General features: G+C 33.0%; 1 protein-coding gene across 4 annotated transcripts in view; it reads right to left on the reverse strand.

Moving 5' to 3' along the window:
- Window positions 1–13,331: 13,331 nt before the first annotated feature.
- The window catches only part of LOC126752806 (uncharacterized), a 67,801-nt gene continuing 58,195 nt past the window's right edge, over window positions 13,332–22,937 (reverse strand). For 3 of the 4 annotated variants that reach the window (XM_050463792.1, XM_050463793.1, XM_050463791.1), the window contains exons 10-12: window positions 15,820–16,056; window positions 15,021–15,563; window positions 13,332–13,466 (exon numbers count right to left, since the gene is read on the reverse strand). In XM_050463792.1, the coding sequence (XP_050319749.1) occupies window positions 13,333–13,466; window positions 15,021–15,563; window positions 15,820–16,056 (914 nt within the window). In that variant the 3' untranslated portion in view covers window position 13,332. Of the gene's footprint in view, window positions 13,467–15,020; window positions 15,596–15,819; window positions 16,057–22,937 lie in introns of those variants that run through there. The other variant, XM_050463794.1, reaches the window with a different exon arrangement.

Here is a 22,937-nt window from a genome sequence, read left to right on the forward strand (position 1 = left end):
TATTCGAGCTTTGCCATAAAGATGCGAAAAAGTTGTGACTATCGATGAGCAAAGAATTCATTTGTATCCATTTCCTTCCATAAAATTTAATTTTAATAGTTCCACCTCCTCCTTTCCGTTTAAAATTTTTAACAAAAACTGAACGATCCAAATCAAGTCTTGTAAGGAATTTTTTGTATTTGACCGAATAGTCTAGCAGGCAGTGAAAATATAACAGCCGCAGCTAAGAGTGTATACAAAGATCGTGAAGAGTCGATTCAGCGCCGTTCGCAACAACTGGAACGACTTAACTCTATGGGCCTTTAAAAAGCTCCAACAAAATCAGACGTTTTCAATCCAAATTTTGTTCAACGATGAGGCTAATTTCTGGCTCGATGCGTATCTAATCAAGCAAAATTCCGTCATTTGTGATGAAGAGCTGCCATTTTATCAAGAAAAAACACGGTTTGGTGTGGTTTGTGGGCCGGTAGGATCATCGGTTCGAACGTAATCCTCAATGGCGACCGATATCGCACCATGATAACCGATTATTTGATGCCTGAAATTGAAGCTCGTGATCTCGATGACATTTGATTTCAACAAGACGGCGCCACTTCCTACACATCGCATCAATCAATGGATTTATTGAGAAAACACTTTTGTGAGCAGAAAACTTCACGTTCTGGGGCGGTCGATTGGCCAACAAGATTGAACTCAACGAATGGACCATGTGAGACGTATCCGCGGCCAACATATTGAAATGATAACATCCAAAAATAAATGCCAAAGAATGTTCGTTCGAATGATAATAAACATTTCCCAATAAATCTGATGTTTCGGTGTTTTTTCCTTAAAAAATTAAGGAATCTCGAAATGGATCCCGAAGACAAACTAATTTACCACTGGGACATATGGCATCAGATACATATGAATATTTGTAGGGAAATTATTTAAGTGTCTTTACATATGAACATTTATTTTATTCCCAAAGCTGCAGAAATTCATACATACACACATACATATGAATACCACGTACGAGAGACAATGAGATAAACGTTCTGTATTGCTTTTGCACCAACTAACGAACGCCACATTTCAAAACCAATAATAAAGTTAAATCGATAATTGGGGTCATTTTCGAACGATGCCGCGCAGCAAACTTTCAAGTCACTCGCACCGCACAAACAAGATCAGGACAGCAAAGCGAAGGGCGAAGTGGTTTTCATAAATAAATCGGACCCTTTCGATTGCGACTCTTCATTGTTATTCCGCTTTTGCAATTCAATGCTTTTATTTTATAAGCTAAGTCTCTAAGTGCCGTTTTATCCCAATTTCGATGGGTTCGCTTTGCGCCGCTCACATGCGAATAACTGCATATGAAAGTAGTCTGCGTTGATCGTTTATTGAGTATTGGGTATGTGGGTATGTATCGATTGAACGCTTCGCTTCGTACGTGTTCGTTTAACTGTGAATTAAATATAATTTTCCAATAATCATAATCACAATATTTTTCGAAAACGTTTCATTGCCAAAAACACGTCTGTCTGCGACCAAACATTTGGCTTGTGCGAAAGAAACGCTCACTGAGTCGTACATATATTTCACTTATATATGTACATACATATTAACATATGTACTATATAGTATGTGGATATGTTCGCTTGGTTATCTTGTGATACTTGTTTATCGGCCGCTGCTCGCCGCCGCTGCGTTTCGTCGTACCTATTCATCAGACAGGCGACACATAAATCACTCAAGCCAATCAAACTGAAGATGTTCTTCTGCTGACTTTAGCCACTTTGCTTTGAGATTTTTGTTGTTTTGATGGATTTGCATCAGCAGATTTATTTGGTCTAATGTTTGGTTGCTGTCTCGGTGTTTTGATTAGTTGATGGGAACCAGACAGCGATTACGGGCGATAGAAGGTGGGCATAGCTTAAAGGCGTTTATACACATATTTGAATATTTCTATGTATATACTATGTATGTATATTAAACGGTATTTATATACGAATGAGTATATAAAAATATGTATATATGTATATACTTATGTATATGCAAATATTGTATTGTTGTTTTTGAATAAATGTATACATAAGTATGTATAATATATGGAAAGCTGCGAACTACTTAAGTATGTAGGTATAGTACTTTATTTGAACGGAAGACTTGAATTTGAGGCAACATTTTGGCGGTCTCAAAACGAAAGTGACTTTGGGGAAATAATATACACTTAGCACTTAGCCTTGAGGCTTAAAAATCGAAATTTTTATCAATAGTCTTATTCCTTCGATCAATACCTGAGAAATACCTATGCATCATTAAAGTCAATTTCCGAAATAGCCTTGAATGCGCGTAACGATTCATGTTTAATGGCTTCATTTGACTCAAAGCGCTTTCTCTGAAGCGGTCCAGAAGTCACACAGAGCTAGATAAGGCGAATACGATGGTTGAGGCATGATTTTGGTTGAAAATTTTGTAAAAAACTCACAAAAAATCAATGCAGTATGCGACGGTGCATTGCCGTGGTGTAAAAACCAGGAGATGTGGGCCCATAACTCCTAGTTCTTTTCATGAATAGTTCGCGCAAACGACGCATTACATTCAAATAGTATTTCTTGTTGACAGTTTGGTCGGTCGGAAAGAATACGGAGTGCGTCACGTCTCGATAACATTGATTTTTGATCTGTGGTTTTTCAGCTTTGGCTCACCTTTGCCACGAATTTGGCCGATTGATCGACTGTTTCCGGGTCGTAAGCATAGATCCAAGACTTAACGTCAGTAATAATAGATTTCATTATATCCTGGTTGTCGGAAAGCATTATTTCACAGCGACATTGTTTTTCAAAAAAAATCAATGGATTTTGGAAGTAATCGTGCTTTCACTTGTCTTAGGCCCAAATACCTTTTAAAATGGTTTTCACTGATCCTTCTGATACTACAGCGATGCCAGTAAGATTTCGGTTGTTAATCGTCCATTCGCAATCACCAATTTTATTTTATTGACGGGTTGATCATCAGTTGATGGCTGTCTTGGACGTGCTTCGCCGTCAACATGTTTTTAACCCTCTTTGAATAATTTGTACCAATCAAAAACACTTGCTCGCGACGAATAATTATCATTGAAGGCCTTTTCCAACATTCTAAACTCTTCGACATCAGAAATTTGATTCCGCACACAAATGTAATGCAACTTTTCTGTTGAAAAAGTTCAGTTATTGTAAAAATCGCCGAATGCACTTTCAGAAAGATGAGGGTATATTTAACAATAATGGTTATTTTGATGTAACATTTGGCACAGATATCACTGACAGTCATACCAACCTAGAAAAAAAAATATTCCGTTGAATGGATTTTCGCATGAAATTTAAATTCAAAAGTCTTACTATTATTTGCCCACAGAGCCTTCGAACCAGAATTTTCTTTCTCTTATTACCAAAACTTCCTATGTATATATTAACCTACGTATATTATAAAACAGAGGTTTCATCCGAACACAAAACTAACCGTTTGTTAAAAAATTTCAATAAATGTCTTTTCTTCAGATATACATATTTTCTTCGTTTTACTTTCCCTTTCGTTTAGTAATATTTTTGCATATAGTCATACCATTATTTCTGATATGTTTTATAACTATTACTGATCGAACATGAAAGTATTTTGTTATGTATTCGTAAGAAATCCATGCTCTAAATAAAAAAAACTAGAAAAAGCGTTAACTTCGGTTGCATCGAAGCAATAATGCCGTTCTTAAAGACAAAATATTCCTTACAAGAACATGATTTGGATCGGTTAGTATCATGCCAAATTTGGTAAACATAATTGGTCAGATGAAATTGCTTTCCATAGAAGCACTTGATTCCGATCGGTCAGTTTGTATGACAGGTATATGCTATGGCAGTCCAATATTGGTTAAACCGACAAATGCGCAGCTTCTTGGGAAGAAAAAGTAGCGTTCAAAATTTCAGATCGACATCTGCCATTTCCAGGATTTTTCAAAATATTTAAAGTTAATTCCAGCTATGAAGACCGACAATTCTTAAATAATTCTGCTTATATTTCCACTACTCATATCTATTTTATTTGTTTTATCTATTCAGTAACTATAATACTATCTATCTCTATCTATATATCTAACCTTATCAATAATATTTTATTTTTCCTTTGTCACAAACATAAACACTTTTTTTTTTAAGATTTTGTCTTTTAATATATCTTTAAGAAGTTTCATTTATTCATAGGTTGATAAAGGTTAAAAACTAAATACCAAAAATTATAATAATTGGATTTCTTTCAAATAATATTTTTGAAAAATATTATAATAATTTCAAATATATAAAATTTTCAATTTAAATTTAAATTTTCTAATTATTTCTTTTTAATTTTATATTTATTTTACTATTACAGGTACAAAGAGATGGGTGAATTCTTGATGTTCTATGAAGTATTTTGTTATGAAAGCACCGTACCATGTACCACAGATTTTGGAATCTACAGATCCTGAACGGTGTCAAAAATACAAGTGACGTTTTTCTTGTGCTATTTTTATACGAAAAAATTTTTAATATAATTGAAAATATTAAAAAAATTATAAAAAAAATATTTTTTCTTTTTTTAAATAAACTCATAAAAAATTAAAAACAATAATAAACAATGTATAAAAAAATTTAAAAAAAAAACACTTTTTTCATTATTATTATTTTTTAAATATGGTCTAAACATAATTTTAAAAGTATTTATTGCTTTTTCTCAAGGCGTAAGTAGCAAAAAGAGACCGCGAACATGCTCCCATACCAAATACATACGTATTTAAGCTTTCGCAACAAGGTAAGAGAATATGTGTTTGGTGCTCTCTCTTCATATGTAATGTTTATATATCAGTAAAACACAACTTCGCATTAAAGCAGCGAAGCGCCTTCGTGTAACGAGTGTTTTTGTTTTGTGTTTTCTTTAGGAAAAGGACAAAGAGTTAATTGATAACAACAAAACTTATGCAAATATATTTCTCATTTGTTATTGTTGTACCGACAGGTAAGGAAATGAAACATTACGTTTTTATTAGAGAATATTAGTGTAAAGCTCCCAACAACACTGCGTAAAAATAACTGCATGAGCAATACGAGTGTTTGTTTGTGCTCTGGCGACACTGATAACTGCTGATTATGAAGGAAAATTCTGAAAAACGAAACAGGTGTTTTGTTGTTAGAAATAAAAAATACAGCGATCGGCATGTTGGTGCTGTAAATATATTTACATGATGTTACATGATTTAAATTGCTGTTCGCCTGGTAGTTGAGAATCGTTTGTTCGTAGAAAATTTATTATTTTTGCAAAAATTTATTTTTTTTTTGCGTCAAAAAAAATCGTCAAAAATCTAAATCAGCGTGAATAACCAGGCGAACAAGAGGACCTAGAAAGTGATTTGTTTGCCAATTCGCTGCCAGTACTTTGTTGTTATACATTTGATCCACATATGATCGCTGACTCCTGCAACAACACAGTGAAAAAGGTCTGTATATATCGCATCTATGTTGAAAGGATACGATTTAGTAAATGGAACGCATAATTGTTTGTGTTTGCAAATTGCCTTGATCCAATTGTTATTGTAGAAGTGTGCTCATCACCCGATCGCATTATAGAAATACTAATCATAGGGTGGCCTAACTAATTTTTCTACGCGCCCGGTATCGCAGTGTGGAGTCTTATGCAAATTTAGAATAAATTTTGTAATTGCCTCATAAAGGGCGATCCACCCTAATAATAAATAACCACGGACAGGTTAAAAATTTGAAAAATACTGGAATTATATTAGGAGCACATAAATGGGCTGAGGGATACTTTTCTAGAAATATATATGAATATGAACGATTAGTACTCCAGAAATATACAAACATATATGAAAATGCTGGAAAATGAAACAGGTGTTTGTTGCTAGATTTCCGCGAAATAAAAAATACGAAGATCGACACGTTGATGCTGTAGTTCTCTGTTACATGATTTACTTTGCTGTTCACCTGGTAGTTGAGAATCGTTTGTTCTTGAAAATTTTTGCAAAAATTTATTTTTTTTTTGTGACGACCTCCCTTCAAAAAATAGCCTAATTTGTACAAAATAAGCGTGAATCACCAAGCGCCCATAAGAACCCAAAAGGTGTTTTGTTTGCCAATTCTCTAGCAGTACTTTGTTGTTATGCATACGATCCTCATATTCTTATATGATCCCAGGCTGCTGCAACAACACTGTGAAAAACTACCGTAGATTTCTCATCTATGTTGAAAGGATACGATTTAGTAAATGGAACGCGGAATTGTTTGTGTTTGCAAATTGCTAGATCCAATTGTTATTGTAGGAGTGCGTAAATCACCCGATCGCTTATGTAAATCCTGATCATAGGGTGGTGTAACTTAATTTTCTATGCGCCTTTGCTGTTCGCCTGGTAGTGGAGAACCTACTCTCATAAAATTTTCAAATAAATTTTTATTATTTTTTCAAAAAAAAAATTATTTATTTAAACGACGACTCCAAAAAGTAACTTTTAAACAGCGTGAATCACCAAGCGCACATAAAAACCCAAGCGGTGATTGTTTGTCATTTCGCTAGCAGGACTTTGTTGTTATGCATATGATCTACATATAATCACTGACTCCTGCAACAACACTGCGACAAATAACTGCATAATGCATATACCAAAAGGATGAGCATGAGGATGAGTAAATGGAACGTATAATTGTTTGTGTTTACAAGTTCACATGACTTTATTGTTATTGTTCATCACCATTATGCAATTAATGCAAATACTGATACAGGGTGGTCTAACTTTATTTTCTGTGTGCCTGGTATGTCTGTGGGGGTCGTTACAAATTTGTAATCAATTTTATTTGCATCATCATTATAGGGGCGGATGATGACATGACGACGCCCACCCCATAATAAATAGGGCAAATTAAAAATTGAAAAATACTGAAATTATATTAGGAGCGCATAAATGGGCTGAAGGATAATTTTATAGAAATATATGTGAAGATGTAAAATAAATAATCAGCGTAAATCACCAAGCGCCCATAAGAACCCATAAGGTGATTTGTTAGTTTTACTGGCATAATGCCTCTTAATTACCAGACGCTCATAAATGAATGCATGAGAATCTTGTAAAGCTCAAGAGTTAGCTCTTTCTTTGAAAAGATCTGGCAACGCCACGCAATCACAAACGATCGTAATGTATGTATGTATATAAATAGATATATTGCAAATACACTGCTCCAAAATAACAGTTCTTACATTCCTTTTGGGGAATGGGTGGAAAAATCGAAATTAAAATGCATTCCACTTGGGAAATGGGTGGACATAATGAAACGATTAATTGTTTGTGTAAGAAAACAAAGCAGTGCAAAATTTGTTTTTCAGTTGTACGCAACTTAGTTTTCTGTTCGCCGGATGTGTTGTGAGCAAATTTAAGCTGTTTTTCGAAGTAAATTGCTCAAGCTTCTGGGGGGTTTTAGTAATAAAATCTGGCTTACGTTTTTTTCCTTCAAGAGAAAAATGAAAAACTTAAATGTTAAAATCATGAGAACTACCAGGCGTTCAGACATGAAATGTCACATATTTCCTAGCAACAATATTATCATATTACATAGGAATGGGTAGAGACATGAAACGAAAGCTTGTTATTGCAATTTTCCTTGCCGATTATACCTATAAGGTAGTTATATGCAAAGGAATTGCAAAATACTTAGATTATAGTCACATACTGCTTATTATGTTCGCCTATTAGAAAGTTAGGGAATGATTTTTTGCTCTTTCTTATTACAACAACCAACCAGTTTTGATTGATTCTGACTGTGGCGATTTAAAAATTAGTTAAATATTTAAGTACTATTTGGCCACATTAGATAGGATATTATATTTTTCCATCATATTTTTAATATCAGAGACTGTTCCATTGATAACCTTATTTTATATTTTGCGTCTTAGCAATAAATATTGAGAGTTGGTTAGAAAATTTTCCCATAAAATCTAATTTCATATACATACATACATTAACAATTTTAAATTTTTTTCTATTTAGTAGAAGTGGGTCTAATTTAAAACCATTCGTTAAAAGCCTTTTTGTCCGTGAAACTTTGAGAGTTGGAAAGCTTCAGTATTATTTAAAAATCGACTCCAATACTCAAATTTGCGCGTAACTTCGAAAATATTCACCGGAAGGATATGAAGTTTTCTGTGTGTATTCTTAAATATATATACTTTAAGAAAATAAAATTAAAAAAAATCAATTTTTGAAAATTCTAACTGTATATAGCCCCTTAAGGGGTATTCTACTCTAGAAGCATGAATTTCAGGTAATTTTTAAAGTGTCGTAAAAAAAGGCAATTAAGATTTTTACTATCCATTTTTTATGGTGGTTTTAGTGATATCTTAAGAATACAGAAAAAAAATTCTACAAAAAAATATTAAAAATTAAAATAATTTGAGGGGGGGAGAGACAGGTGTAAAAAAATGGCGCATCCTGGTGACATTGATCCTGACTCTCCTGATGGTCTGAAAAAAAATCAAAAGAAATTCTTAATCAGTAAGGATGCTGTTATAGTCCCTATCTCAGGGAACACGAAACATTTTTTTTTGAAAAATGGCGACTGCCTGAAAATAAAAATCATTTTTTACGTTTTTTTTTTTTTAAATTCCTGAATTTTTTTTAAATATTAAAAACAAAAATTTTGACACGATGCTTATAGGAACGATAAACGATTAAAGAAGGTTCACACAAAATTTCAAGTAAATCGGTTGTATAGAACTTGAGATAATGCCGGTACCGTGTGAAAAAAAGTAGTTTCGAGAAAAACGCGTTTAAAAAATTCGATTCGGCCGAACCGGGCTAGGTACTGCGTCACTAAAGTAACTGTAGCTCTTAAAATAATTTTAATTTTTAAAAATCCTTTCGAGGGTCTAAACTTTAAATATATGAAAAAAATCGAATTTTTCAAAAATCTAGAGTAGAATACACCCTTAAAACCGGGAACGCATTTTTTTACAATTTGTTGAACGAAGGAGTTTTCTGTCAAAAAAACATCGATAATCTTTACCAAAATTAACAAATAATTATAATTATCACTTTTTTGTTTTTTCCTTCGTCCAATAACTAGTTTATGGTCTTAATTAAAGGATGAGGATCACAAGTGTATTGGAGCCAAGGGAGATACTTTGAGGGGGACGATGTAGATTTTGAAGAAGTCTTACTATTTTTTGCCCATAGTAGTATTCCATACGGACTTTCAAGAAAACTTACCGCCCACAATTTCTTTGCGACACTATATACATGTATATATAAAATACTTTCAATACGAAATAAAACCATGTTTATTTATTTTTTATTTTAATAATAGTAATAATAATTTATTTTTACTGTAGCATTGTTTAATAATAGTTTAATATTTTTTGTGTTCGATTTATTTGCATTTTCTTTTTTTGTTTTTTTTTTTTAATTTATTTTGCATTTCAATGCGAAGCAATCAAATGGGTAACTATGTATGTTTATATGTATGTATAGTTTATATATGTATGTTTGTAAGTAAGCTATGTATTTATGTAATTTACTGAATGTTTTAAGGTATTTATTTATAGTTATTAATTGCTGCAATGCATCAAGCTGCATTTTGTGTGTGTGTGTTTGTATGTGTGTACTGATGTTGCTATTTATGCAATATTTTATGATCTTTAATTGTATTTAATTATTGTGAATGCAATCAGTTTGCTGTTAATTATTTCTTGCCATTTTCTCACTTAAACGCTTACTAAGTACATAGCTATTTATATAATTTAATTAATAACTAACTTTGTTTTACTCAAATATTTTAATGCGCTTAACGTGTCTAATTTTTCAATATTTTTTATGGAAATATATTTTTCGAAATTAATTTAAGATTTTTTCAGTTACTTGCATATTTGTTTATAATAAATTTATGTATTATTTTCATTAAATACTGTTACTTACACAAGCGTTAGTTAAATTTTTCAACTTTTATTTATTTATTTTTTAATTTTATTAATTTTTTAATTTTTTTTAATTTCTAATTTTATAAATTATTTTTTTAATTTCCTTAATTTTTTTTAGTTTTTTGAATTTCTTTTAATATAGTTTGAAACTATATTTGGTAATTAAAATGTATAAAATTTTTCGCAAGCAAATGTGGCTTCGTAACTGGGAGCTGCTTTTCGACATATGTATTTACATAGAAACTGTTGGTGTAAATAATATTTTTGTAATCAGTAAATTTAGAAATTTTAGCCAACAAATTTTTCGGTAATTCCACATTTTTTAAGCAATTTTAGACTTTTTACCATGGTATTATTTTGGTAAAAGAATAGAAAAAAATATTTATATAAAAAGTTAATAAAAAAAGTTTATAAATTATGAAAAAAATGTTCTTATAAATCATAAAAAAAAGTTTAGAAATAAATTACGCAATCAGAAACATTATAAAAATACCTTTAAAAAAATTAATAAAAATTTAAAAAAAAAATTTAAATTACCAAAAAAAAATTTAAAAATTTAAAATATAAAAATGTTAATAAATTAAAAAAAAAAAAATATACAAAAAATATATGTATAAAAAATTAAAAAAAAAAACATATTTTTTAATGAATCATACAAAATTTAAATAGAATTTAAAAAATTAAATAAAAAAATTTATTTAAATTAAGATTTTCAAATTTAGCAATTTTTCTGACATTCAGGAATTTGAACAAACTCTGCAAAATTTGGATATAATATGTGTATTGAAAATTATTAATCTTAGATTGCCAGATATTTTTTAATTTGGAATTATCAAAAAAATATTAATATTTGTATATATGTAAGTACATATATATTAAAAAAAAACTATAAAAAATATAAACAAATTATAAAATAAAAAAATATTTTTTTATAAAAGTTTATAAATAAAAAAAACATTAATAAAAAATTTATAAATCTAAAGAAACTTTAATTAGAATTTAAAAAATTGTATAAAAAAATTTTTATTTAAATTAAGGTTTTCAAATTTATATGTATATTTTTTTACCTTTAGCATGCCTACTGCACTTCACGCCAATTTCTAAAGACCGTGTGAAATTTGGAAATGATATGTGAATTCAAAAATATTATTCCTAGGGTGCCAGATATTTTTAATTTGGAATAATTAAAAAAAAAAATAAAAAAATATTTAAATATAAAATTTTATAAATAATAAAAAAAACTATTATTTAAAATCATAAAAAAGTGTTTAATAAATGAAAACAAAAAAGTTTAAATTTAAATTGAGATTTTTCAATTTCTCAAAATTTTTTGATATTATGAAAAAATTTAATTATTTATAAATCGTATAAAAAGTAATTGGAATTAAAAAAAATTTTAAATTAAGATTCTTAAACTTTTTTGAAACTTTGGTCCAAATGCTTATTAAAATACATTTTAGTTCTGTAAAATTAGAAACAATTTTATTTTAAGTTTGAAATTATAAAAAGTTAAAAAAATTAAATAATAAAAATTATTTAAATATGTATAAAAGTTTATAAACGAAAAAAAATAATTATAAATAAAAAAATAATTTATAAATCATAAAAAAAAATCATTAAAATTTATAATAATTAAAAAAAATAAAAATTTAAATGTTTTAAAATACATTTTTGTTCTGCGAAATTTAGAAAAAATTTTATTTTGAATTTGAAATTATCAAAAAAATTAAAAAAAATTAAAGAATAAAAATTATTTAAATATGTATAAAAGTTTATAGAGGAAAAAAAATATTTGTAAATAATAAAAAAAAAATAATTCATAAAAAAAAAATAATTTATAAAAAAAAATATTAAAATTTAGAAACATTAAAAAAAATAAAAATTTAAATTGACATTTTTAAATTTTTCGAATTTTTTGAAAAGTTTTCGCCAAATGCATTTTTAACTTTGTTTATTTGCATGTATAGCAACTCCCCACACATTCAACTTTGCTCTTTTGCCTTGTAGTAAGTTGATAATAATAAGTTTAACGCGAAAAAAGTCATTTTCAAATAAGTTTCAGCTTTTAAATTATTCATATTTACAAATATTTTGGTTCTGAAGCAGCATTTTAGTTTTAAACAATTACTGAACTACTTACAATAGTTATTGGTATATGTATGTATGTATGTAGAAGCACATAAGCTTACCTACAGCTACATATGTCTAACTGGCTTACGCAACTAACAGTTTAAACTACATAAAAGCCATTAGATTTAAGGAAGCTTTCTTAATTAGCGCTGGTTGCTTGCATGAAGCAGCATTTATGCTCCATATGCTTTGTATGTGTGTATGTAAGTATATATGTATGTAACGTGAACCCATAATTTTTATGTTTACCTTAATTTTTTTAAATTTAACCTACTACTTCTCTATGAAAAAGCTGTTCTCACTGGCTTAGACAACTAATTATCTAATTAAATATACATACATACATATGTAGGCTTATACATGTATGTGTGTACGTGTGTGTGAACATTAATCTTAATTTAGCACGCTTTTCAAAAACGTCTAAATAAACATACTCTATGTACTACATATGCAAATACATAGTGATATACATACATACATATGTAAATATAAGCACTAATATATCTATGGCTACTAGTTACTTTCAAGTATTTTTCCTTTACTTGCGCATTTTCAAGTAGTACTTAGTTAAGTATTTATAAACCGCAGAAAGAATTCGCTAAGCTTTTCTTAAATTAATTTTCGCAAATTTACAAATAAATATCAACATATTAAAAAAAAAAGTTGCCACCTATTGGCTTTTGTCTATATACACTACTATATATATGTATTTCCTCGCTCGCATATGTTCCACTGGTAACTAGTTTAGTAAGTACTGCTATTTGCTCTACTCGTAAATGCTTTTTAAAATTCCTATATTTTTTATTATTCACAAATATTTTTTCATTATTTCTACGCACTTTCGGTTGCGCTCTCTCTGTCGTATACTAATTACTGCTACGAAATTTCCAAAGCAGTTGCGTTTTACTGCTATTTTTCTTGCTTTTCCATAGGTTTCTTGGTATTGTGCTGCTACAATTTTGCTCCAAACGCGCTCTCCTCCCATTTTTATTATTTTCGCGTTTACACCTTGAGATCATTACTGCAATATAACTAATATTCTCTCATCCTTAACAATTTTTATAATACCCGCTCGCTACTTGTGATTTTCACTGCTTTGTATTATGCACGAAATAACGCAGGGACCGTCGGTAAATCACCTATACATATGCATATGTATGTATGTATTCCCCCTTGCATCGTCTTTGAAATACTCACTTTGTTGTACAACCTTCAAGTATTTCAGTTTACTCTTTAGTTTGCACCGCCGAAGAGCATCGAATTCTTATAGTACGCTGGTGGGCGCTCAGTTAATGGACTCTTCACATCACGTTCGGCATTGGCAGCGCGCGATTTGCGCTCCAATTCGATTTCTTGCGCCAAGGACTCTGGAATTGAAACAAAAATAGACAAAAGTAATGTTAGTTTTCAGCAAATTTAGAGAAAAATTTATTTTATTGCAAATAAGAAGAGGAAAAAAGTGGTTTGTGGGCTCTTCGTCTGTCTCGGAACCAGTATTAACCCCAAGAACAATGTCAGCCTCGAAATCGAACCCAGAATAACTCTTGCGAACAGGTACTACTTCGGACTGAGTAGGCAATTGAGAAATAAAGTCCTCTCTCGACGAACAAAAACCAAACTCTATTAGTCACTCATTATTCCTGTCCTGCTTTATGATATGGAGGCATGGACGATGACAATATCTGATGAGTCGACGTTACGAATGTTCGAGAGAAAGGTTCTTCGGAAGATTTATGGCCCTTTGCGCATTGGCAACGGCGAATATCGCATTAAATGGAACGATGAGCTGTACGAGATATGTATACGAAGACAATGACAGAGTTCACCGAATTAAAAGACAGCGGCTACGCTGGTTAGGTCATGTCGTCCAAACAGATAAAAACACTCTATCTCTGAGAATGTTCGACGCAGTACCCACCGGTGAAAGCAGAGGAAGACTTTAAAGTGGAGAAGGACTTAGAGATGTATGCTTTATGGGTTCGATTCCATCCCTTGGATAAAAATCTGTCCTAATTTTGTGAAGACACCATGAAAATAAAAAGGTTTCCATACTAGGACTTGAGTATGATTGGTCACTTTGTATGGCAGCTATTTGCTATAGAGTTCAATATCGGCGGTTCCGACAAATAAGTAGCTTAGGGAGAAAATGACAAAATTTCAGATCGGCATCTCTAGAAGCTCGCCTATGGACAGACAAAGAAATGGATACATAGCTAAATCGACTCAGCTAGACACTGTGATGATTTATTTTATAGGGTTTTCGTAGTTTCCTTATAAAATTTAAAAACTTTTTGGCAAAAAAAAAAAATAATTAGACCCTCTATTTTGGCAAACAGCTAAATTAATTTGTAAGCTTTACATGAACTTATGGTCCTACTTTTTTACGAGACCAAACTAACCTATAAATGAATAAAATAATCGGAAATCATAACTTCGAGTAATTGAGAAACATAAGAGCCAGTTTTCTATAGACCTTTTTGATCTACATATATCGAGATTTTTAAGGTTTTCCCGAAAAGTGCTGTATTAAATAAATTATTAGATGAGTCCCGATAGAGCATAAAAATATGGACAACAAATTTGAAGAATATCGCATAGCCAGAAGTTTACAATAACAATAAATTATAACATTTCGGCAATTCATAAAGAACAGGTCAACAAAAACAAAGACTGAGAAACCCGAACCTTAACCTGATCAAAACATAATTATTGAAACAGGGATTACGACAGCTACTCTCAATCACTTTGTTATATTGCAGACAAATTTTTAAGAGGGCATAGGCATATTTTTGCTTATAATTACAATATAACTTTTACAGACCTCCAAAATTGCTTTCACTCAACGGAGACCCCCCACAAACATAAATTTATTTATAATACTATAAATGAAAATATTTCAAAATTTCTTCCACCAAACTCACCGGAATAGTTCTGCCAAAAGGCGCCAGTGGCCATCAAATCGATGCCCGGATAGTTCCATGGTGCCTTGCCACCACTAGCTGCAGCCGCTGCAGCAGCTGCTGCGGCCGCCGCCGCCAAACTGCTCTCCGCCTGTGAAGTGGGTGGCATGCTCAGTGAACGCTCAATGGCCGCGGTGTCGCCACAATCACGTTCTGAGCGTTCGCAATGTTCACGCGACTCACGTTCGGCATGATCACGATCGCAACGCTCCAAACGATCGACACTACGACGGCCGACGAGCGGACTATCACGATCCGAGTGTGGTTCACGTTTAAAACTGGGACTTTCCGAACGTTGCCTCAGGTGCAGTGGTTGTTGCTGTTGTTGTTGTAGATGATGATGTGACAATGATTGGGATTGTGATTGGTGATGCTGTTGTTGTTGTAACTGCGTTTGCTGTGATTGTTGTTGTTGTTGTGCATTTTGGGTTTGCTGCGTTAGCGAACAGCCATCATTGGAATTCAACGACTTCTCAGACTTTTCGCTCGATTTGCAATCGTTATCTAAGGGGCGAGATTGAGAGCACAGGGAGAGGCTGTTTGTTAAAGAAGGGGCGGTTAATCGTAGTTTCGAGTGTAGTGATTCAGTTTTTAAGAGTTAGAAAATGTTTGCAGAAATGCAATATAACTGTATATGTATATACTAGAGAAATAATAGAAAAATTTGGTGGGTTCTAAATAGCTGTAGGAGGGCTGCGTAAGGCTTCTTAGATCTCAAATATTTTCTAATATATTCTATAATAATGTATGAGCTACCAACCTGGTTCCGTTTTACGTGTCACTGCTTCGCCGCTATTATTTTTGCATTCACCGCCCACGCTGCTGCGTCCCTCCTCATTGGCATTGGGCCCGACGGCACCACCATTGTTGGCACTGCCACCACCACTGCTGCCACCCGCATTTGATGGGTGTGTCAGTTTTCGTTTGCCACCGTCCAGCTGCTGTTGGTAGCGTATGCGCATTTTACGCTCGCGACGGTAGCGTTTCTGATACAAAACTGCAACGAAAATTACACAATGGAAAATTAATTTTGTGAAAAATCCGAAGAAAAAAAGACAGTGAAGTGTAGCTAAGCAGAAAAGCAAAAAAAGACAGACATGAAATTGTAATTCAATATGCAACTGCAGCACGCCTGCAGTCAAGCAAGCAATCAACCAAACAGGCGACCCAAAGACCCACCGACCGCCGCTCGGACTGCGGATCCAGGCCGACAGCTTGTTTGTGATGCGTCTGCGCGCGGCATGCTGCTGGCAGATCATTGAGCACAATTGTTGTTGCACTCTTCATACATACATACATATATTTAAGTATATACATATGTACATATATAGTAGCTTTCATAAATCCAACGAATATTTGTATTTGCTGCTGATTTGCCATTGATTGCTGCCGGCTGTCCATTCAATTGATCATTCATTCGTTCAAATGTTCGCTGCGTTCGTTCGTACGTTTGCTTGTTCGGTCCGGTACTTTGACGATCTACACTCGTTTATGTTATGTTTAACGAGGCAGTCAACTGCGAATCCGTTTTGCGTGTGGGCCTCACTTATGTAATTCAATTACTTTCAGTACAACCAACGTCAACGTCATCGTCGTCAGTTCATTCTGCGTCTATTTACAGCCAAACTACGGCCAGAGATATTCAAGTCAAAGCCGATTAGCGTTTTCGTCAATTGAAGCGCTCATAAATATGAGTAACTATAAGTGCGTGGACGCGGAGAGGGTTACCAAGTCAAAGATCAATTGTGTTTATTCAGTTTTAGAGATCAAAATTTAGTGGACTAACAAATTTTACTATGCAGGTCCTTTATAATTTTACGTTTAGTTTAGGTTTCATGACTGTTCATTAGGATGGGGATCGCACTGGTTAAGTTAGATCCCTAAGAAGGAGATTTCACTGGGACTACTGTATAGAAAATTTGCGAAAGCAGAATTTTTTCTAGAATGGTTAGGTTAGGTTTCGTGACTGACCTTTAAGATGGGGATCGCCCTGGTTAGATTAGGTAAGGTTTCATGGCTGAGCTTTAAGATGGGGATCCCACTGGAACTAATATACTATATATAATATTTTCGAAGGCAGTGAAAAGAATATATTTTTTTTTGCCCGCCCTAATGTAAAAAGGTTTTTAGTTCGCCCACTCAAATGTATATAGTTCACTCTTCAAAAAAATTTTTTTTTGGATCCTAGCTTTCACTAGTAGTACTTAGATTCACCCTAATCTATACATTCTACTCTTCAGGAACTTTTTTGTTACAACAACATGATGATAACCAAAATCTATATTTTTTGTTTTCTTAAAGGTCACAGGGCTCCACTATATTGTAAATCTTGCTATCTTTCTCAACCACGACCACCGTTACAATAATATTACATTTCCAGCCCATAAAGCTATTTCAATGTTTATTGCGATCCTTGCAAAACTTGATCTCATCTCCCACGGCAGATTACATATACACATTTATATATAGTATGTACATATACATATATGGTAGTTATGTAGGTAGATAGGTACGCACTTAAATAATAAAACCCTTCAGTAACTCCATTTCCGTTCCACCAAGCAGACTCTGAATTAATTCGTATTGACACACCTCACTAAATGCGAATGCTGCTCGTAGGCAGAAGGCAAGCGTTGAGCGTTGACAACCCACTCAAGAAAGACAATAAGTTAAATTATATGCGAATATGAGCAAATGTAGGTATAAATGTATGTATTTAAATACGAATTGTAGGTACTTAATAAGTGCAGTTGTGCCCTGAAAGTGATTTGTGAAAGTATATGAAGCGAAATAAAAAAAGAATTACATATAAACTATAAACATTTTCGAAAATTCAAATTTTAAGTTTTGAAAAAAAAATTAAAACATTTTTAGAAAAATTTAGGCAGATTTTTTTATACTCGGGCAGTGCACTGCCCACTTTTAGGGCAAACTCCATATCTCAGCTAATACTTGACCAACTTCAACCAAATTTTGTGAATGCCATAACCTTGACATCTGTAGCTAACAAACTGGGCGAAACCGGACTATAATCAAGCCAACTTTTCCTATAAAACAGTTTTAACTTCACTTCTCTTAAAAATACAAGTAAAACACAAAGGAAGATATTGAAGTATAATTTTGCATAAATAGTCCATTCCAGATATGGCGCTTCACTCAAAAATGCTCATAATTAAATTTGACCACCAAACTTTTGTCTGACTTTTTACCGAGACCACAAGCTAACCTCTGAGATATCTTCATGATATGCAGAGACGACTTTTTCTAGATATTAATATGATCTTTTGTTAAAAAGGTAAGATCGACTCAATACTATCCCTACTGCTATAAACCAAATACCATATACGGATTTTAAACTTCCGGTTGTTTGTGTATCCATTATATCGGTCAGTTTGTAAGTTATCTTAATGCACCTCAGTGAGCATCTTTTTCTGATAATAATATGTTTTGATGGCAAAAATGTATACAATGGCAGCCCCATACGCCTAATATGAGAATTTGAATCTTCCGGTTGGCTTTAACCTATTTTATCGACGAATTAATGGGTTATCTTAGAGAAACCAGTGGATGTAGTGCAGGTCGCCTCCAAGTTGATCTGTCCTGGGTAATGGATAAGGAGTTCTTCTTTTCTATGGCTTGACATAAAATTACACATAGCAGTCCATGTCGAACTCTCTAAATTAACCACGCTAACCTAACCTAGAAAAACCAAGTGAACTTTTAATCCTGGTTTTAAGTCCACAAATAATGTCAAAATAGGAGTTATTCTAAATAAAATTCGGTGGAAATATATTTTCGAGCGTATTTCAGTTTAATATCAAAAGAAAATTTAATTAGCTCATATCTGACCACAATATACTCGATATAATAATTTCCGACTTGTCAGCAGACTTTATAGGGTTTATATTGGTCAATGTGTTAATTCCGTTAATACTATGAATGGCCCACCCTTCCTTGACCTTTTTCGCGCAAACTTAGATTTTAAATTTCGTCCCTTGATTTAAGTAAAACTCGAGGATAACTCGGACATAAAGCAAAATAAACTTAGCCTTTCCTTAAATAATATAATAATCAAGTCATTATGCCTACAAATGCTCGTTCTATTCACAATTCAGTGCATAATTAAATATGTAAACATAGAAGAACACATGTATGGACTGCTCAAAGCCCCAATTATCTGCAACAATTTTTGCTCTAATTTTCATTTCCTTTATTTTTAAATATAACTTATTTCGTATTTTCCTGTTTTGCGCTTTTTTCGTACAACTTCGGCATTCCAATTGCCATTGTAAGTCGCGCCGAATGAGCAAATGTGTGATTACGAGAATGAATGGACGCTTCGCATGCAATGGCGAAAGATGAAAAATCTGCTCGTGTTGTTCGCGGTTCGGCCGACGTTGTTGTTATTAGTTGCAATTAGAAGTTTTGTTGCATGCAATTTGTATGTTTACTTGTCAGCAGTGAATTGTTGTTTGGACCCGATTTGAGCGCGGACGAGACTCCAGACGCTACTACAACAAGCTGCACTCCATAACTCATTCCCCCTATCGGGATGTATGTATGTTTGTGCTTGGCATTGGAATAGTCATATAAAAACCGCAACATATGTTGCCTATGCAATGTACGATTTCAGCGATTTCTTGTCGACTTTTTGCCATTTGTGGTAGATTTAATGATAAGAACGACGACGCTAAAGAGGGGCCTTAAGGCTGGCCAAAGGCGAAAGAGAAAAGACACTACACACATGTTATGCAAAAATGCTATAAATTCACAAATGAATGCGGGAGTACTGAGGAGAAGACAATATACTAATATTTGTATGGCAGTACGAGGGTGGCACAATAATTGTTTAGTCTACGAAAGAAAAATTAAAATTTTGGAAAAATGGCTAATTATTGCTCAACATATACTCCTTTTGGTCCAAAACACTTGACCAAACGACGCTCAGACTTTTTCAATATGCCTGAAAAACACGTTTTCTGGTGGTTTTCAAGCCATGTCTCAGAGGCAGCGTTAACCTCCATACCGGAGCGACTCGTATTTCTGCTCTGTTAAGGACCTTTTGGCGGTTCGCAGAAGTACAGTATTGCCAAATTTGAAGTATACATGAAGTAGTTAGTCCAATTTTATTTTTTCTTTTCAATTTGAGCACACTCTTTGTCAAAACAAGAAGGCTTTCCTTAATTACAGTGATTTTCGCTCGAAACACACTGCAGTGGTCTGGTTCTCAGAAGGCGATTGGGATATCTAATTTTGCTAAAAAGACATCTCCTCACACCTGATTATCTAATTTGAACCCTTCCGTATAGATATTTAACCTCGTATACCTGTTCACCTCACCCCTTTCCCACTCTTCTGAGCATGGAAAGGCAATACTGGGAACTGAATTTAAGTTTAATTCTGTTGGATTTAGCAATACAGATGGAAATTTTGACCGTAAACGTCTATGAGAATATACTACATGATAGCAATTACCTCTTGGAACAATGTCAGTATCGATTGGCAAGGGTAAGTCACTAACGAACCGTCCTCGTATATACATATCGTTCTAAAACAATGCAATGCAAATTAATTGTCGAAGCATGTGTGACCGAAAACCCATAAAACTCGAAGACAACTCCAAACAAATTCACGCATAATCGTTCATTTTACCGCACTGCCTCTCTTCACCTCTCTCACTTTTCGAAAGGAATCATTCAACTGTAAATGACTAATGAAATGATATTAAATGAAATCGAATTGTGATTTCTCTTGAAAAATAATTTCAAAAACAAAAACAACGTAATGAAAAATCCAAACAAACATTCAGCAAATCCATAATTCTGACATTTCGATTTTACTGTTTCTCTTTGCTTATTTTGCGGCATTCATTCTGGAACTGTTGCGAGGTCCGTTTGCAAATCATTGCACCGTGTTTAATTCTTTTATGATTATTTATGAATTCGGTTCACAATATATACTTTATACATACATATGTACAGCTATATTTTTTAGTCCCTTTTGTACTTAATCATATCAGGTGTCATCGCTATTTAAGTCAATTCCGATTAATATTCGCTTGATTTGCGCTGATTTGTCTCCTTGTTGTGTCCATCGAAGGAATTCAATATTAATCAGTTGTTGCGTCTTCGATATTTACAAAGACTTGCTTTGCCATACAAATATATAGACAATACTTTCAATAAAGTTATAAGCATATCACATATGTATGTACATATATACCTGTATTTCTAGACTCCAGCTGCCTTACAACAGATAATTGCTGGCGATTGAATATTACAAAATGTATTAACTAATTGTGACAACTACTTACAGGGACATAAAGTAGAAGCTCTTCAATGGAGTTTAACAAAAAGGGACATATATTTTACATGTACACGAGGCATAAGCAAGGAGAAGTGGTGCGAGAGATTGATTAAATTTCGAGTTAAAAATAGATTTTGTATATAAATATATAATTCTTGGTTCGGATTTCAGATTTAATTCCTTTATTCATAGGTGGCATAACTTCAGTCAGTATTTTGAGGCATTCCAAAAATAAAAAAAACCGATGCATTAAGGGGTTACACCAGTCCACGATATTAAAAAAAGAAATCTGAAAATATTTTTTGGCTTTAAGCACACTTTAAGACCGTAAAAACGTTATTCAATTGATATGTAGGTAGGTAGGTATGTAGAGTGGATGGCTGACGACACGCCTATGCAAAGCGGCCCATATTTCACGTTTGCCTGAACAGACACTTTCTCCCACTCGGTTATCCAGTTCGAGTCCATCCGTATAGATATTTATCCCTGTACCACTGTCCAGCTTTTCCCCTCTTCTTTGAAAGGAAAGGCAGTATTGGCTACTGATTCTAAGTTTAATTCTATAAGATTTCAAATATCCGTACTAAGTATCTTAGAATGACTCTTATTACAGCCAACTATTAGGAAGGATTATCTTAATCTAACAACTGACTTCGCTACCAGTTGCTTATAGCTCAAGACTGGGACAGTATATTTAAAATAATGTTTAGTGCCTGATTTGGCGTTGTGCTAAGAGATCTACTGATGCATATACTATATGAGACGTTAGTCCTAGTCCCTAGTAATTTGCCTTATCTCACATTGTTAGCCTGGTATCATTTTTATCGGCCGTATAAATTGTGGAATTCTGTGTTTCCTGGTGAACAATACTAGCTTTGACTTGCTCTCATTTATGTATGTTTAGTCCGGCCTATCGCTATATGTATGTAATTAATTACTGCTTGTGTAAGGTTTTCGAAGGTACTTGGGAATTTACCTCTAACCGAAATCGCCATATCATCAGTGTAGGCCACAACATGTACCCGAAGATTCGGAGATGACCAGATTTTTAAGCGCGCTCAGTATAATTTTGGCATGGATGTTATTGAAAGCGTCATCTATGTCCACAAAGGCTATGGGGGCGTATTCTTTTCACCTCCAGAGAGGTTCAGTTCGTAGTATATAGATAATTTTTTGGTTGAAAATTTAACCTATATTTTACAAGTCCGTCGATTTCTTAGAATCACTGTCACTCGTCAAAGCACTCTTGAAAAAGATGATTCTGACGTCTTTTTCCACAATGATTTCCTAAAATAAGCTCTTTTTAGGGACTAGCTAGCCTAACTCCATAATAAACTGTCAAAATAAGGTTATTTTTTTGTGGACTAGATTACCCTAACTCCTTAATAGTTGATCAGGGAATACTACACTTGCTGTCCTCCTTATCGATAACTAACGATTTGGTACAACCTTAGAAGCTTTCGAAGCTTTGAAAGCTTTTGTGTTATTCTTTTAAAAGCTTTATATTTTACAAACTTTTTGCAATGGATACTCTTTTAGCGTTCTATATGCTATAAAGAACCACTGCACGAT

This window comes from Bactrocera neohumeralis, chromosome 3 (assembly GCF_024586455.1).
Source record: "Bactrocera neohumeralis isolate Rockhampton chromosome 3, APGP_CSIRO_Bneo_wtdbg2-racon-allhic-juicebox.fasta_v2, whole genome shotgun sequence".
Taxonomy (NCBI): domain Eukaryota; kingdom Metazoa; phylum Arthropoda; class Insecta; order Diptera; family Tephritidae; genus Bactrocera; species Bactrocera neohumeralis.